Below are 17,447 nucleotides of genomic sequence, written 5' to 3' on the forward strand. Positions count from 1 at the left end.
GGTGATGGGGGGTATAAAGAAAAATCAGCATTGATGTTGGCTCTAATGTTATTCTGTTCGAAACAAGAGGCTATTCCTTATGAAATAATTAGTAACACAGTGATGTCTATATTTTATATTCTGCAAGATAGGTATAGAGGATACGTGGCAGGGCCCATATTTGTAGCAGGGGGTAATTGGCTTAAATTCTGAAAGCATAAAATGAAAACACTATCATTATGTACTTTAAATATATGTGGTCTGAACGATTTTTAAAAAAGGCAGGTTTTGGCAAAGATTGCTAGAGGACTCTCCTGGGATATTCTCTGCCTCCAGGAGACGCATATTGCCTGGGCCAATAGGGTGTGGCTTAAAAGACTGGGGATGGAGCTGATTGTGTGCTCAAAACAATCTTCAAACACCAGGGGTGTGGCAATTCTTTGTAAAATGGGGGTTTTGTCCTGTAAGAAATATAAGGAGGATAAATGTGGTAGGTGGGTGATCATTGAGGCATTGTTTGGAAATATGGAGGTATTAACTATCTGTTCCATCTATGGGCCTAACCTGGATGAACCCGAAATGTATGATTTTCTTAACCTGGAACTTGCCTTGTGGCCCCAACCTGTTATACTCTGCGGGGATTTTAACATACATATAGATGAGTCAGTCAATATCCGCTTAGGCTTAACGTATGTGGGAAGAAAGCCAAGAGTTTATAAGTCCTAGTATAACCTAGCAAGGAATCAGGGTCTTTATGATGTTTGGAGTAGGCTTAGTAAAGGACAGCAGGGCAGCACTTTTTACTCTGCTCCCCACAACAAATTGTTTCTTCTTGACTATATATGGGTTTCATCTGCCATATTGGAAAAAGCTATAATCACTCTGTTGCCAAGACTAATCTCGGATCATAACCCCCTTATGTTAAAATTTGAGTTGTCTGCTGCGCCATTTTCGAGGTCTAACTGGACCTTTGATAGGAAGTTACTAGCTGATCGGGAATACCGGGATCATATTAAGTCTTGGTTGCCAGGATTCTTTTCAGTTAATAAAAATTCGGCCCCAGACACAGTGGTCTAGGATACTTTTAAGGCCAGTGTAAGGGGGGAAACTCTGAGATTTGTGATACAGAAGCGCAATACTTTGAAACATAAATTGGAACAACGTATACGAGTTAAGTATATTGGAATGCGAGCTAGCCCAGAAGATTAAAGATAGGTTGGATGTCTCTGTATCCCAAAATAATGTAGCCAAACAGAGGTCTTTAATTTTTCAGCAATACGCCGATGAAGCAGCCGCTAAATATCAGACTTTCCGACGGGAATGCTTTGAATATGGGGAACAGGTGGGGAAGGTGTTGGCCAATAGACTACGGCAAAAACATATGCAAATTAAGATCGATAAAATTAATGATATAGATGGGTCACTACAAGAATCGGAGGCTGGGGTTCGGGAGAGGTATTTAAAATTTTTTACCAAAAGTTATATGATAATGAAAAAACTACAGACCCGGGGGATTATTTGGGGGAAACCCCCTCTGCATGTTTAGGTTCGGCTCAGAAGGATATGCTGTCTACCTCTGTAATTTGGGAGTAAATCGAACTGGCGATGGCATCTTTACCCCAGGGCAAAGCAATGGGGCCAGATATGATCCCCTTGGAGTTTTATACTCTTTTTCAGCCTGAATTGCGTGATCCGTTACTTTCTCTATTCCAGCAGGCATTTAATGGTATAGTACCGGATTCATGGTCTAGGACAACCATAATAGTCTTCAAAAAGAAAGGGAAGGATGCGCTTGAGCCGGCTTCCTATCGTCCAATTACCTTAATCAACTCAGATAGCAAGATCTTTTCTAAGCTTATTGCTAGAAGACTAGGGAAGGTTATTGTACCTTTAGTCTCACAGTGTCAGCACGGGTTCATAGCAGGTAGAGGTACTACCGATCATGTCCGCCGAATAATATCCCTTTTGGACTGGGCTCAGGTTTCTGAAGTTCCAATAGGGGTGGCCCTGTTGGATGCCGAGAAGGCATTCGACAGGGTCTCCTGGGAATTTTTATGGGCAGTTCTCCATTGGAAAGGCTTCCCATTATCCATTATTTAAGCAATGCAAGCCCTCTATATTTGTCCTGCCGCCACAATTCGTATTTCCGGGAAGTATTCTGAGGAGTTTAAGATATATAGGGGCACTTGGCAGGGTTGTCCTTGTTCCCCTCTTCTTTTTGCTCTTTATATTGAGCCTCTGTTGATTAAAATTTAGCAAGATCCAGAGATTATACCAGTTAAACCTATGCAAGAATCTGTTAAAGTTTTAGCCTATGTAGACGATGTGGCTGTCGTTACAGCGGATGTGGTTAAAATGATGAGACGTATTGAAATCTTGACGTCGGAATTTGGTGCTGTGTCAAGCTACAAATTGAATCTACATAAGACACAAGTTCTTTTTACCGGTACTGACGTTTTAACAGGTGTTAATACAGTCACAGAGGCCGTCTATTTGGGCATTAAAATTGCTTCGAAGGTACAAACTATTGTTATTTTAAACTTTGACCCAATTCTAATTTCGTCTAATAAAATGCAAGAAAACCTGAATTATTTGCATTTATCTTTATACGGCAGGTGCAATGTTATTAAGATGGTTGTTTTTCCGAAATTTCTTTATTTATTTTGCACGATTCCACTCCTGCTACCCAATTCAATCTTTACAAGGATAGAAAGAATGTGCTCTCGTTTTATATGGGGGTATAAGAGGACAAGGAGAGCTTTTAAAAAACGTAATCTACCAAGAGCGAGGGGGGGACTGAATATCCCCCAATTTCAATACTATTATTGGGCTGAGATGCTCCAGCATATGGGAATATTGTTTTTTGGTACCCAGTCGTATATAGATCCAGCTGTTTCTCCATCTATATATGAACTCATTATGGGGCCTGAAGCCAGGCATTTATTTTCTAAGTTTTTCGAGCCAAGTTACTACAAAAGAACTCGCTTTAAGATTTTTGGGGCTGCAGCTGCAGTTTGGTGCAAAGCTCGTAAACACTTTACTTTAATGGAATATAACCGTTATATGCCTCTAGGAATAATAGGGAAACTCCCTTTAATTTTCTGTGATTCAACTATGCGGAGATGGAATACTCAGGGGATTAGAACTATTGGGGACCTTTTCTTAAATAATCAATTGATGTCTTTTTGTGAACTTCAAGAGAAGTTTGGGCTGCAACGTTCGGATTTTTTTAAACATCTCCAAATTCGAAACTTATTAGATAAACTTGATTTAAGAGGGCAGATTAGTCTGGAAAAGAACCTGATATTGGAATCTATAAAGGGGAGATGTAAGATTTCTCAACTTTCCAAAATTAGAATCGCAACCCAACAGGACGACCTTGTTTATTTCGAGCAACGCTGGGATAGAAGGCTGGGGATAGTAGGTGTTGATTTACAGCTGGTATTGAGCTTAGCTGATGCTGTTCTTTTTTCAGGCAGCTTCAAAAGCCAATGTTATATGGCTATCTTTGATTTATACTATTCCCCAGCGAAGATAGCTAAATGGGGAACAAATCGGGGGGATGTCTGTCCTAGATGCACCTTGAGGGCAGCTGATCTGGTGCATATGTTCTATGACTGTCCTGTATTAGCCCCCTTGTTGAAAGAGGTAAAATATTTTTTGAACTTAGGTCTCGGAGTCTCTGTCGACATTACACCTCAATTAGTGCTATTTGGATATGAGTTTGGGGTAAATATTAGAAAGCGTTCAACTCCCGAGAAGGGGTTTTTGTTTTTATGTATGGCTATCTTCCGCTTATGTATCACCTCCTAATGGCTTAGTCCAAATTCACCGTCTTTTTCTATTTGGAAGGCTAAATTACTATCTCTGTACAATTTGGAAATTGCTTTGTATAAACTTAAAGGTAGAAGAAAAAAGAAATTTGGGTTCGCATTATGGGTCTGATTGCTCTATTTTGTTTTTGTGTATCGTTTATTTAATGACTAATGTTCTTTGAATGTAAGAATGAAATTATCAATGCTGATTTAAATAAAATTTAAAATAATGGTAACATTCATATATGTGTGGGTTCAGTTTATGCTCCTACTGATGCTAAAAAAGATTTGTTTCTACCTTTGAATCGTTTGCTGTCGGAGATTGATTCCTCACAATACATCATCTGAGGCGATTGGAACCTGGTGAGAGATCCAGTTTTGGACAAAACTGGACCTCTTGATAAGAATAATGCAGCGGATAGAGCCCTTATGAATGATATCATTGCAGACAACAGCCTTATAGATCATTGGCGCTTATCACACCCAACTGATGTTGAATATACATTCACATCTCCATCCCATGGCACCTTTTCGAGATTGGATTACTTTTTAATCCCTCAGAGAACGGTCCAATCGATCCAAGATTCTTGTATTTTGGAGACATCCATCTCTGATCATTCTCCGGTCCTCTTGTGTCTACAGACTGGGACACCCAAACCAGGTCGTAAACCCTGGAGAATGAACATCCAACGTCATAAAACACCCCTTGGTAAAAAACAATTGCAAGAACATCTTCATGATTATCTCACATTTAATCAAAATTCAGTGGATTCTCACAGGGTCATATGGGCTGCTGCTAAAGCTGATATTCGTGGTAGACTTATGCGAGATGCAGCCCAGTTCAACAAACAAAATATTGCTAAACAAAATCAATTGGAACAGGACATTACCAATTCCACACGTTTATATACTAAAATCGAAAATAACTGGAACAATCATGCATGGCATTAAATTCTCTTTTCACCTCTAAGGCGGAATATGCCTTACAAAAAATGAAAGGGAGGCATTATGAATAGGGTGAAAAAGCGGGTAGACTTCTAGCAGCACAATTGAAGCAAAGAGAGGTTGCTATGGCTATCCCTGTTTTACAATCCTCTAAGGGTTCCATGTTAACATGTCCTCAGGATATTGCTAATGAATTTGCCACATACTATAAATCTTTATATACTCCAGACACCCATATAGATCAGGGTAAAATGTTGTCTTTTTTTAAATGGATTATAATTACCATCTCTTTCTGATGAAGATAGATCCATACTGGATGAAGACATTAGTAAAGAAGAGATTTCTCACGCCATCCTTAAATTTCCTTATCACAAAGCACTAGGAGAGGATGGTTTTCCAGCAGAATTTTATCGCTGGTCCGGAGATAAAATTATAGACTGTTTGCATGCGGCATTTCAAGAAGCAGAACGTACTTCCACCTTAGGTTATATATCTAATAAAGCAGTAATAGCAGTTTTACCAAAACCAGGAAAAGATCCACTTCTTTGTAGCAGTTATCGTCCCATTTCACTTCTTAACTGTGACATTAAAATTTTAGCTAGTATTCTTGCTTCTCGTTGCGCAGAGTTATTCCCTCTCTCATTTATAATACTCAAGTGGGTTTTGTACCTGGTCGATCTTCCAGAAATCATTTACGCTCCCTAGCTCACACTCTGTATACTGCTAAATCTTTACAGGATGATGCTTTGGCATTATCATTAGACGCCGAAAAGGCATTTGATAGTGTGGAGTGGGATTATTTATTCCTAATCTTAGAAAAATTTGGTTTGGGAGAACAATTTATAAGATTAAATTGTTATATGAACAACCCACTGCATTGGTCAATTGTGGAGGATTTACTTCCGATACTTTTACTATACAGCGAGGCACCCGCCAGGGATGCCCCCTCTCACCGCTTTTATTTTTATTAGCCATTGAACCTTTAGCCGCCGCTATTCGGCAATCTTCCAATGTGGTTGGTATTTCCTTACCAGTGGGTGAATCTAAACTTTTTCTATATGCGGATGATATACTGCTCACTATTACTGATTTAAACAGATCTTTACCAACATTACTTCAAATTATACAGGAATTTTCTTCTTTTTCTGGGTATAAAATAAATTGGGATAAGAGTGAAGCACTTCTCATTTCAGATGGCACCTCAAGGGATGTGATACAGGGATATCCATTTCATTGGCAACCTTCTTGGTTAAAATATTTAGGTATCTTGGTAAATAAGGGATTGGACGCCATGGTATCAGATAATGTAGGGCCTTTAATCATGCAGATGCAATGAGATTTTGAGAAATGAAAAGCGCTGGGTCTGTCTTTATGGGGTAGAGTTCAAACGGTGAAGATGGTTATGTTACCGCGCTTTCTTTATATTCTTGATATGCTTCCTCTTCATGTTCCCTTATCCACATTGCACCTTATCGATTCCAAAATTAAATCTTTCATATGGGGATCTATTAAACCTCGTCTGGCTATACAATTAAATGCTCATCATTCCTATGTGGTCTCAGTCTTCCCTCCATTAAACAGTATACCATTGCCTTGCATTTATCTCAGCTCTCATACATGCTCCAAGATAATTTAAATACACCACATTGGGTCCATGTTGAGCGTCATCTTCTCTCTGCAACAAATGGTCTTGCAGTTTTATATGGATCTGGTTCAAGCCGAAAACATCCATGTAACCCCCTATTGTCTGCAATGCGTAAGTTATGGCAAAGAGCGCATCGTATCTTGGGCATTAATTCTCGATTACATGTAAAGGCTCCTATATGGAACAACTCCAGAATATGCATTAAAGGTAGAGGCTTTCTATGGCCTCAATGGAAATCGGCAGGCATTCTCACACTAGACCAAATCCTCCATGACGGGGATCTTAAACCTCTATCACAGTTAATGGATGAATCCAACTAACCCCCGCTGCAGCATGCCAAATACGATCAACTTAGAAAATCTCTTCTCAAAGCTCTTGGTTTCACATCTTGGTCATAATCTATATCACCAATAGTGTTTTATTTACAAATTTGGGGCACACAGAAACGTGTCATTTCAGGTCTCTACAAAACAATTACATCTCAATTATTTTCACACCCATTATCCTGTGATCTCCGACATAAATGGCAAACACGTTTACAGACTTCTTTTTCAGATATGGAATGGATGAGTATACTAGATGGTTTGGATAAGGGAGCTCGAGAAGCTCGTTTAAAGTTTTGCTTACTTAAAATTCTACATGACTGGCATTGGTCTCCGGTTAGATTATATTAGGCAGGCTTGTTACCGCATTCCAATTGTTGGAGATGTAATGCTTCTGGATGTGATATTGTTCATATTCTTTGCACGTGTCCATTGGTTAAACATTATTGGTCTTACATAGGTCAGACCTTACATAAGTCTATCTCACTGCATTTACCCCTTTCCACAGCTAATATTATATTACATGATTTCAGAAATGTTCCCACTCTTTCTAAACCACAATCTCGTTTCCTACATACCGCGCTTGCAACTGCTAAAATCTGTATATTAAGACAATGGAAATCTTCCACTCCACCATCTCAAGAGTCCTGGTTATCTGCTATGATTCAAAATGCTTCGCATGAAAGGATTATATATAATATTCAAGATCAACTAGAGTTATTTTCACAGATATGGAATCCTTTTTTACTTTCTTAACATGTTTGTGTTTGTTATCATTTAGTTTTTAAAACTTGATTGTATATGATATTTCACTCTTTCCTTTATATATTGTTATATATATTTATTGTCCTAGATAGCATAATATTAAATATTGTTCTATATATGGATTTACTTTTTAATTTTTATCATATGATCCTTACCCTTATTACTTGTATTTGAGTTTTCTTGTTTTTGTTTAATGATTCTGAAATGCTAATAAAAAATTTCAACACAAAAAAACAAATAAAAAAAGCATAAGATTTGCAAGAGCAGGCCTGTCAATTTTTGAGGACTTTCTCAATCTCCGTTTTGGCAAGTATATTACAAATTATGAGTTAAAACACTTTGCATAAGCAAGTTAATTTTAGGTGAGGAAAAAAATCAATTTTACAAAGCTAAATTCATAATCCTGATTCTATTAACAGGGGTTGGTGGAATTGTATCCCTACAATGGGCTTCTGTAAATACAGTACTTTTGGCAGAACTACTGCAGTCACAACTTTAGGATTGGTGTAAATTTGTAGGCCTTCGTGAGACATCGTTACTGCAATAGTAGGTGAGCGCCCACAATCTTACGAGTTGTTGTTTTTCAGGTGTTTCTGGCTAGTAGTTTCCAACCATGGAAACGCTTAAAAAAGTACTCCTAAGTGCAGTAGTGAGTACAGCATTTTCAGTATCGTAACAAGGAAATAACATTCCCCTATTTCAGAGCTTTCCAAACTCTGTGTCGCGACACAGTACTGTGTCGCCTGCCATGTGTGGGTGTGTCGCATGACAATGAATAGACACGATCTATTAATTGATTTTGCAGGACTGTACTGCGCATGTCAGTAATGCAGTACAACTAAGCTGCAGCTCCTCTGACGAGTCAGGAAGCCGGGGCTGCGCTCTCCGGGGTGGGGGAATTAAATGGCCTGCTTTCCACTTGTCGTTTCCTGCTGAGGGGAGTGTGCAGGGGGGGTGGGGAAGGGTCCTGGTGACTGACAAAGGGTTCTGCAATGTTTGCTGCGTTGGACATTTCCTCCTCTGGTAGTCAGAGGGCACCCATGCGGCACCTGTGCACCAGGGTAGAGTAGGGGTATGGACAAGGTCAGCGATGGGTATGAGAGAGCGGAAACCCAAACCCTTCAGACTCCGGGCACAAAAGTGTGAAAGGCACTTCTATTAGGCTTGTGAGGGCACAGTCAGCCAATGTCATACACTGGCACAAGAGAAGGTCAGATATAGCCGCTTTCAGACTTTGGGCACGAGAGTGTGCAAAGTTCAGCTACTGCCAGACACCAGACCAGATACAACCTTTGTCAGACTCCAGACACGAGAGAGCATGCGGGGCTCAGCTACTGCCAGACACCAGACACAACCTCTGTCACACTCCAGACAGAAAAGTGTGCAGGGCTCGGCTACTGCCAGACACCTGAAATGACATCTGTCAAACTCCGGGCAGGCAAGAGCCCGAGACTCTGCCACTGTTAGACAACAGGCATGATGGGAAGGGGGGGGGTACAACCCCATGGGACTCTAGCTCCGAGAGCACGTGAACCATGGCAAGTAGGCATGAGATGGTGTGGGTTACACACAAGCACAAGAGAGCTCGATGGTCAGCCAGTGGCAGACAACGGGCACAAGAGAGCGCAGGGCTCTGCCACAGCTATACACCAGGGATGAGAGAGCACGGGGCATAGACACTGTCAGACACTAGGCATGAGAGCGTGCAGAGCTCAGCAGCTGGCAGACACTGGCATGAGACAGCGTAGGCACATCACCTGACAGACAGCGGGTGCAAGAACCCAGGGGCAAGATCACTGTCAGACACCGAGCACCAGAGCACGGGACTCAGTTATGCAAGGACACAAGAAAACGCGAGACATGGAGACTGTCAGACACCAGCAGAAGACTTCAAGATACAGCCTCTGTTAGACATCAAGCAGGACATACCACCGTCAGACACTGGGCACGTCTCATGAGCTAGGACTGTGCAAGCCCACCATCAGGCACCCTGCACGGTTAGGATTGACACTCAACCAGGGTGAAACACCAGGCACACAAACCCTGTCACTTGCCAAGCGTTTGAAAGAACTAGGGACAGCTCTATGAGACACCATTCACAAGGAAACAGGGACGCAGGCTCTATCGGGCATGAATGTGTAATTCCAAAATGATGCCACACCGCACTGCGTAAGATCCGAGCCCACTTGTTTGTCATTAATTGTCCACTCCAAAGACCCAGGTGTCAGCAAAGGCTGCTTTACTTTTAATGGGACTGTGACAGAACTTCCTAATAGGACTACATACTTTTAATGGCGCAGGCAGCACATTCGAAGCTGGCAGGATCAGTGGCATCACTGGGGGTTGCGGGGGCTGCGGACCGCACTGGGTGACACCATCACAGAGGGTGCGTAGGTACGGGTGAGTGCGGAGGTATGTGGCACAGGGAAAATGTGGAGGTACGGGGCACAGAGGAGTGCGTAGCTGGAGTTTATACCGAAAAGTTAAAAGAAGGCTAGGACTTGATGAGGTTTTATAGGAGTAAACTCCGAGTATGACGAAAAGCTAACGAGAGAGAGAGGGAGACGCGGGAGCAGATGCGCTGAGGGTGAGGAGCGGCAGCTGACATGACAGCTTGACACGGAGCTTTAACAGTGATAGATTCGAGCCCCTAAGTTGCACAGGACGAGACAACAGTGATCCAGGCACAGAGAGATAACCTGAAAGATGGGGTGACACAGCGCAAGAGACATCCTTAGAAACAGAGAATGACGCAGAGCGAGGCATCTGAAGACACAACGAAGGACAGAATGAGACACCCATAGAAACAAATTAAACATGAGCGGCTCCCCGGCGAATCTTTTGAGCCCTCTGTGAATATAAAGTAATTCGGAAGTTATTGACTGATACAGGCCGAGGCACACAGGTCAACAAGTGCTAATCACTGGTCTGGCCACTGCTGCCCTCACGCTGGACACCGGGGCTGAGGGGCCCTGCGACCCTCCCGCAGGGCCTTGCTGGGACCCTCCCCCGGGGCAGGGCTGGGCTGGGAGCCCCAGCCCTGCCCCGGGGGAAGGTCCCAGCAGACAGAGCGGCACCTGCCCGAGAGAGGACGGGCGGTCAGGGCTGCTGCTGCTGGATCAGCGCCACCCTGCGGGCGGGGCCACCGGGGCACCGGTGGGATACTGGGGTAGAGACAGGACTGCTCCTTCCGGTGGGAGGTACAGGGGGCAGATAGTGAACTGCAATGCAGGGACCGCTATAGGGGTAGGTGCACAGGGGTAATGAAGGCAGGTGCAGATGAAGCGTACTCATACGGGCAATATACAGGGGCAGAGTTACAGGAGCTGCTCATTACGGGGGCAGGTACAGAGGGCAGCTAGCGAGACACAGGCAGTGGCGTCACTAGTGACGCCGCTGGGCAGGATATTTTAATTTTAAAGTGCCCGCACAATCACTTCTCAGCAAGGCTGGATCACTTCAAAGTGAGAGTGACAGTACGTCCGCATTGAGCACTATATGTTGGTGAGACATTCACAAGAGATCACGGCAGGGATTCTGTCCTTTCAATAGCAGAGTACAGCACTTTTCAACGAGTGGGTGTGCTTTTAATGTGCCACCACAGTAATTTCTCATCAAGGCTAGTTCACTTTTAAGGGAGAGTAGTAGAACTTCTAAGATGGGCATGTAAACTCTTTACTGGAGCATTCCCAAAAGCTAGCAGCAGGTTGACAATGTATGTGTTTTATCTTACAAATCATAAATTTTTCAATGAAAGGTTTTCGCGAGATATGTTTTATCCCCATACATTTTGTTATTTACATTTTCTATGACATATGTATTTGTCCTTATCTCTTATTTACAGTTGATTTAACCTCTGGTTTGCTAGAAAAACTGCATTACTGTGTCGCGAAATTAAGCATGTCTAGAAAGTGTGTCACCAACCTGAAAAGTTTGGAAAGCTCTGCCCTATTTGATGGGGGTGAAGGAAAAGAGGCTTCTCTAGGGGGAAACATAAAGGCAAAAACGTAAATGTGCTGGTGGATTAATGTCCCCTTCTCATATTGGTACCGCCTCTCTTTGCAGTCTCTGTAGACCCTGATACCCTTCTGTCATGCTCAGCGACAGCTCCTTCATAAGCGTGGAGGAGCGTCGCCCCACTGCTCTTTCAGCAGTGCACACAGTAAAAATAAATGAGAATGAAACACATTTTTTATCTTTTCTTCACGTTCACTGAGCCGAGTCTTGGGGATAGAGCCATACTGACTGGGAGTCAGCAACAGGGAGGAGGAATGCTGGGCACTAAGTGTGTATGCCGGTTTGGCCGGCTGTCTCAGGCTAGTCAATCAAGATGCTGCTATGCGGTGTCGTGATTGGTCTGAGTGCCGTGGCTCGGTGCTCAGATGGGGAATGGGAGCCTGGGCATGTTCCTCACCAGGCTGTGCATTACAGCCTGGTGGGTAACATGCACAGTGCGCATGACTCTTTGGGCGTCCCAAGATGGGCGTCCCAACCTTTCTGAGCACTTGGGGAGGGCCTACCACTCCTCCCCTACTCTTTGGGCAGCCCAGCCCAGCACTGCCCAACCCTGCTTCTGGAGATCCGTTAGGGAAAATAAAATTATAATAACCTGTTGTTCTCATTTTATTTTTCTTGTGGGGTGATGCTCCTCCGCCTTAGCAGAGGAGCCGCCACTGTTATTATGTAACAGAAAAAAAATATTTCTAACTGTGAGATTAAGACTGGCCAAGAAAGTAACTGTGCTCCAAGCGTATAAATCTTTCCCAATGTGCGAGCCGTGAGTCGAGTTGCTGTATAATTTCTTGTCATGAGGTCACACATTTTATGTCCTGGACTCCCCATTTACAAATTTTTACTCAAGACTGTCATAGGGGAATGGGTTCAATTGAACTAACTCAAGACTACAGGTCCCAAAATACAATGTTTTGGACATTGAAAGGCTATTGGGGGGGGGGAACTCAGCGCCCCTATAATATGAAGTCTGGTGGTAAATCTGAGCATAAATAGTGTCTGCAAAGCCTCACTTCAAGGTACAAATGTGTTATTACTGATACTTCACAATTATTATTGGTCAGTAAAACAAAGATCAATTACACTGAATGAAGGTATTGACGTGAATTTTCATTTTGATTTACTTGTAGAATTTCTCCAAGATGACATCACTCAAACTGTGCAATGTGCCAAGACCGTTGTGTCATCTCAAGGCATGAGTGCATGGTATGTATAAGGTGGAAAGCAATGCATTCTTAAGCTCCTTATTTTGTAAAGACATTAATAGCATGCAGAATTTGAAAATAACACAAATTCATCGATTTGAATTGGAGTCCATCTCTTTCAGAAGGTATGTTTTTTTAAACAAATAGAATTGTGTGCTAGTTCAAAAACGCATAAGTAACATCTAGACCCAGTAGCTTCATTTTGTTAGCCTATTCTCATCTTCCTCCTCTACCGTTCACATAGAAATCTCCAGGCAGTGTGTGGGTGAACCCTGGAGGGCTTGCCACTCCAGCAGGCTACTTGATACTGGTTAACACACACGTCGGAGGCATAGTATGTAAACCTGCATTAATTCATAGCTGCAAGGTGTACCCACGTCAAGTATAACATCTTCTGCCAGCCCTAGCTTTTTATCAAAAAGCACAGACTAGCTGGAGGTGCCACAAATAGGCTTGACAAATGGGTATGTTAAAACCAGAACGCTTCCATGAGTCAGTGGATGCAGTGCTAAACTTTGAATTGCTTAGTGATTCATAAAACTTAATAGCAATGCCTCCTTCATCCTCATAAACAACAAAAAGAAATGCTCATGGGTCAGGCCCCTGCTGTGCAGAATTGACATAAGCCGGGTCCACTTGCTGACAAAGTAACACCTTAACTCCTTCTACTAACAACCTCCTATCCTGAACTTTCCGAATCATGTGCTGATTGTCAATCACAAATAGAGTTGCTTCCTGGACAGAATGTGACTGGATTGATCATATTTATATTGCTGTATAGTGTTTCCTGGCTTTCAGCTTCTTTTTGCCCAGCTTTAAGCTTAATAGCTGTCAGAAAATGGGTCATTAATTTGGGAGGAGGGGTACCCATGTCGACTTAATAAACATAATCTGGTTAGGTCACAACACAGTTCAAAGACCATATTAACTCAACCCCCGGTAGCAGTGGCACAAGCAGCAGGCAATTCCTAAGAGAAGTATGTGTTACATTCAATCAGTACAAACTAAAAGTCAAGAACGTAACATAATAAAACTCATTCACCAATTCAGAAAAATCAAGAAAAATGTTAAATGCCTATCCTCGCCATCTGGGGCCACAGATTTTGTATCTGGCGAATGAGTGCCATCATGTCCTGACTGGTTGCTGGGCCCGCTGTGAAGACAAGCAGCAGGGTCTACCACAAGGCCTTTCTGAGACGCACCACTGGACCCACGCTGAGACCACACTGAGTGCCCCGTTACTGCTGGGGATTGAGAGGAGCACCTCTCCTTTCTCCCTGTCTCCGTGCCTCCCCTGAAGGATTGTCTGCTTCCTATACGAATGGTAGTGTGGCAACTTTAAGTGGCCCGGGACCTGTGACGCCTCGCTTTGCAGTGGCTGGGCCTGGCAGGCACCTCAGACTATCGGCGACGACGTGCTGGGGGGCACACTCCTGAACTTTGCGGCAAGGGCTCCTTGCAGTGAGTCAATCCCCCACCCCCAGCGGATGCCTACCTGGTCTATAGTGGCCCGCCCTGAGTAGGTGCTGAGAGTGGGCACCTCGACTACCGGGCATCCTACAACCACGACAGCTTGTCTTGGCCCTGCCACTGCAGGGGGCGGGGGCTCAGACGTACCATCCCGGTGGTCCTAGGAGATTGACATCTAAGGCTGAGCGCGTGGAGTGCCCCTGCTTGGCAGGATTGACCCTGAGGTGCCCACTGGGCCCGCCAAGTGATGGACTGCTGACTGGCACCTCTGTGAGGGGTGAGCCGAGTCGCATGCCCCACTGAGCCGTGCTACTGGTGACCTGGAGGTGTGGGGGCTGCTGGTACCTGCCGCCTCTCTGCCCTTTGCTTCAGTGTGTCACAGCCTATCCACCAGCGAGTCCTGTTTTTACCCTGCGGTGCACCTGGCTTCCTGGGCTCCAACCCTGGGAGATTCCCATGTTGTCCTGAACTGCGAAGGGCACGTCTACTGCATTGCTGCCTGGGCTTCCCTGGGACTGGTGCGGTTATAGGGTGGCCCTGCACGTATTACTGTGTAGACCCTTCAGCAGCCTATTCTTCTGGTGGACACAGTGAGTCTTGCTTATCATGTCCGGGCCCCCCAGGAGCATATAATACAGGATGTTTACACAGGGGCACTGTGAAAGATGCTCATTGATGCGGCTTTCTCCCCGACTTGCCATGATTAGGCTACAGCCTGCATATTGACCACAGCTTTCTGCTATTGCCTAGCACCAATCCCTTACTTCCTAGGGAGGCACCACTGGACCATGGACCTCTGATTTCCTGACTCCTGACAGTGGGGGGGGCCATATAGTGAGTTGCATTATAGAACCCTGGATTATGCGCCAAACTCACAGCGCAAGTGCTTACGCTGCTCATGATGCCTCAAACTCCACCCCCACTGACACCCGGTTTATGGTTCTTGGTGCTTGGTATTGTGCCCCGAGCTCTGTACACTGTCATCCATACCTGGGGACTCTGGAGTCCTTGCGTGGAAGGGGAACTTCTTGGCTTTGACTGCATCTGTTAATATCCATGGCATATTCTCTGGTTCGCTCACGTCCATTCTTGCCTGCTCTCACCTGACGCGCTTGTGACCGTCTGTCTTGGGGGTGCCTGGTGGCTGCCTGTTCCAACTACCCTCTTCCTGTCGCATCTGGGGCCACTTGATATGGCCATTGTGATGGTGAGGCTTAAGGTCCCCATTGCCACACAGCACTGATGAGCTTACAATGCCCTCTGCTACTGTGGACCAGACCTTGGAGACTCTGTACCACCGTAAGCAACTCTTGGCACCCACTCCACCCAATTTGATAAGGTGTTCCAAGCCATTTTAGACACTAAAACCTCTCTGGAGGCCAGGGTTGACACCATTTCACTGGATGTGAATCTATTGAGATCTGACCACCGCAAACAGGCTGACTGTGTAGCTTAAACAGAGTTCCCCCTCACCATGATGAGATCTACGGTACAGAACCTGCAGGCATGGTTGAAGACCATGGGGTAGGAGGTGGTCAGTTTACACCGCAGAGCAGAAGACGCTGAGGGACGCTCTAGATGCAACAACATCCGATTCCTGGGATACCCTGAACGTTTCGAGGGCCCTAGTGCACAGCTATTCCTTGAAACCTGACTGATGCCAACAGTGCTGGCAGACAAGATGCCAAAATTCTTTTTCATAGAGAGGGCACATCAGATACCGGGTAGAACACCCCCACCCTGCTGGTGTCCTACCACGTACCTTCATAGCTTGACTTCTTAACTACTGGAACCGCGGCTTGTTGCTACATCAGTTCTGTGCTAAGTGTCCCTGGCACTACGACAACGCTTTAATACCGGCATACCCTGACTTTACATTGGAAGTGCAGCAGCTTTGTAGCTCCTACTCCAAAGTCAAACAACGCCTCCGGGAATTGCACCTTAAAAACTTGTTCATCTTTCCTGCAAACTTAGAGTGATTGATGGGAAGTCGACCCACATCTTACCCTCCTTGGAGAATGCGTGGACTTGGCTGCATGTTAAAGGGGGGGGGGGGTACAGGACTCATTGGTGGAGCTGAATGCTGGGGAATGGTTCGGTTGATGCCTAGGTTTCGGTGCCACAAACGTAAACCGCCAGGATGAAGCCATCCCGGGATCAGAAGGCGGCAGAACATGCATGGGCTGTGTCGGAAGCCTCACAACACACCACAAACTCCTTTGCTCACCTATGCATTGAGTGCCCATTGGTGTCGGATCGGACTCAGAGGTTCTGTCTCCTCGTCGGCTGAAATATTCCGGGGCCTGCAAGTAACCACACGGTCTGCAGACAACTTATAACACAGGTATTGATGCCTCTTTGTGGTTGCTGTGCCTGCTCTCACTAAAGGTAAGCTGTAAAACCGGCTGGAGGCTGCTTCCTCCGTACTGGGCCCAATCTACGGGACTGGCGGACGTTAGCACTACTACGCTCCACAAAGGGACTCCAAAGTGGACATGTTTTGCTTGTTTTACACCTTGTTTGCATTATGGTTTCTGTTGAGAGGCGATTGACCAGGGACTTGGATGCCAACTGACCTGTTGGATATATGGTTGTGGTGTTCTGTTTGTTATATTAACTTTGTCTATGGCAAACCACTGTGCACATATAACATACAATGGGGGTAATCAGGAGGGGGAAGTACTGCATTATCTGCTTGTGAGCTATTGCAATAATGCAATACACACTCTTTTAAACACACTACCCGATATCGGGTGTATACACCACAGGGTTACACTGTGGGGATGCTACTGAAACTCTTACCCCCACAGTATGATGTGGTGAAGTGGAACATGCAGGGCATTGCGACCTCAGCAAAATGCTACTGAATCCACACATACCTTAAGTGCTGGCACACCCACATACCTCTGCTACAGGAAACACACTTCACAGCCACAGAGCTCCAGAAGGTGCAGACTAAATGGAGGGGGCAGTTCTACGCTACATCCACATCGGCGTTCGTACGTAGGGTGCTCATATGGATCGCACGTGGGATTCCATATGTTGTGAGTCATGATAACGTTTATCCTTGGGGCATACACGAGGTGCTGGAGGGACACCTAGATGGGGCGCAGTTGACCCTGGTGAAGATTTGTGCACCCCAATCCAATCAAACTGATTTTTTTATATGCTCACACCTGCACTCTTCTGTGACCCTGCGGCCTTGGGTCTTTGGGATTGAGATTTTAGTTGTGTGCCGGATTTGTTCTGGGCCTTAAGGCCCTCATGGGTGAGTAGACACGCTTTACAA

At 44.7% G+C, this 17,447-nt stretch overlaps 1 protein-coding gene across 1 annotated transcript in view; it reads left to right on the forward strand.

Moving 5' to 3' along the window:
* Nucleotides 1-17,447, forward strand: part of LOC146855930 (lysozyme C, kidney isozyme-like) — a 236,292-nt gene that overhangs the window by 74,508 nt on the left and 144,337 nt on the right. The window contains exon 3 of the mRNA XM_085653882.1: nucleotides 12,614-12,689. Within this exon, the coding sequence (XP_085510008.1) occupies nucleotides 12,614-12,689 (76 nt within the window). The remainder of the gene's footprint in view (nucleotides 1-12,613; nucleotides 12,690-17,447) is intronic.

This window comes from Triturus cristatus, chromosome 4_1 (genome assembly GCF_964204655.1).
Source record: "Triturus cristatus chromosome 4_1, aTriCri1.1, whole genome shotgun sequence".
NCBI lineage: Eukaryota > Metazoa > Chordata > Amphibia > Caudata > Salamandridae > Triturus > Triturus cristatus.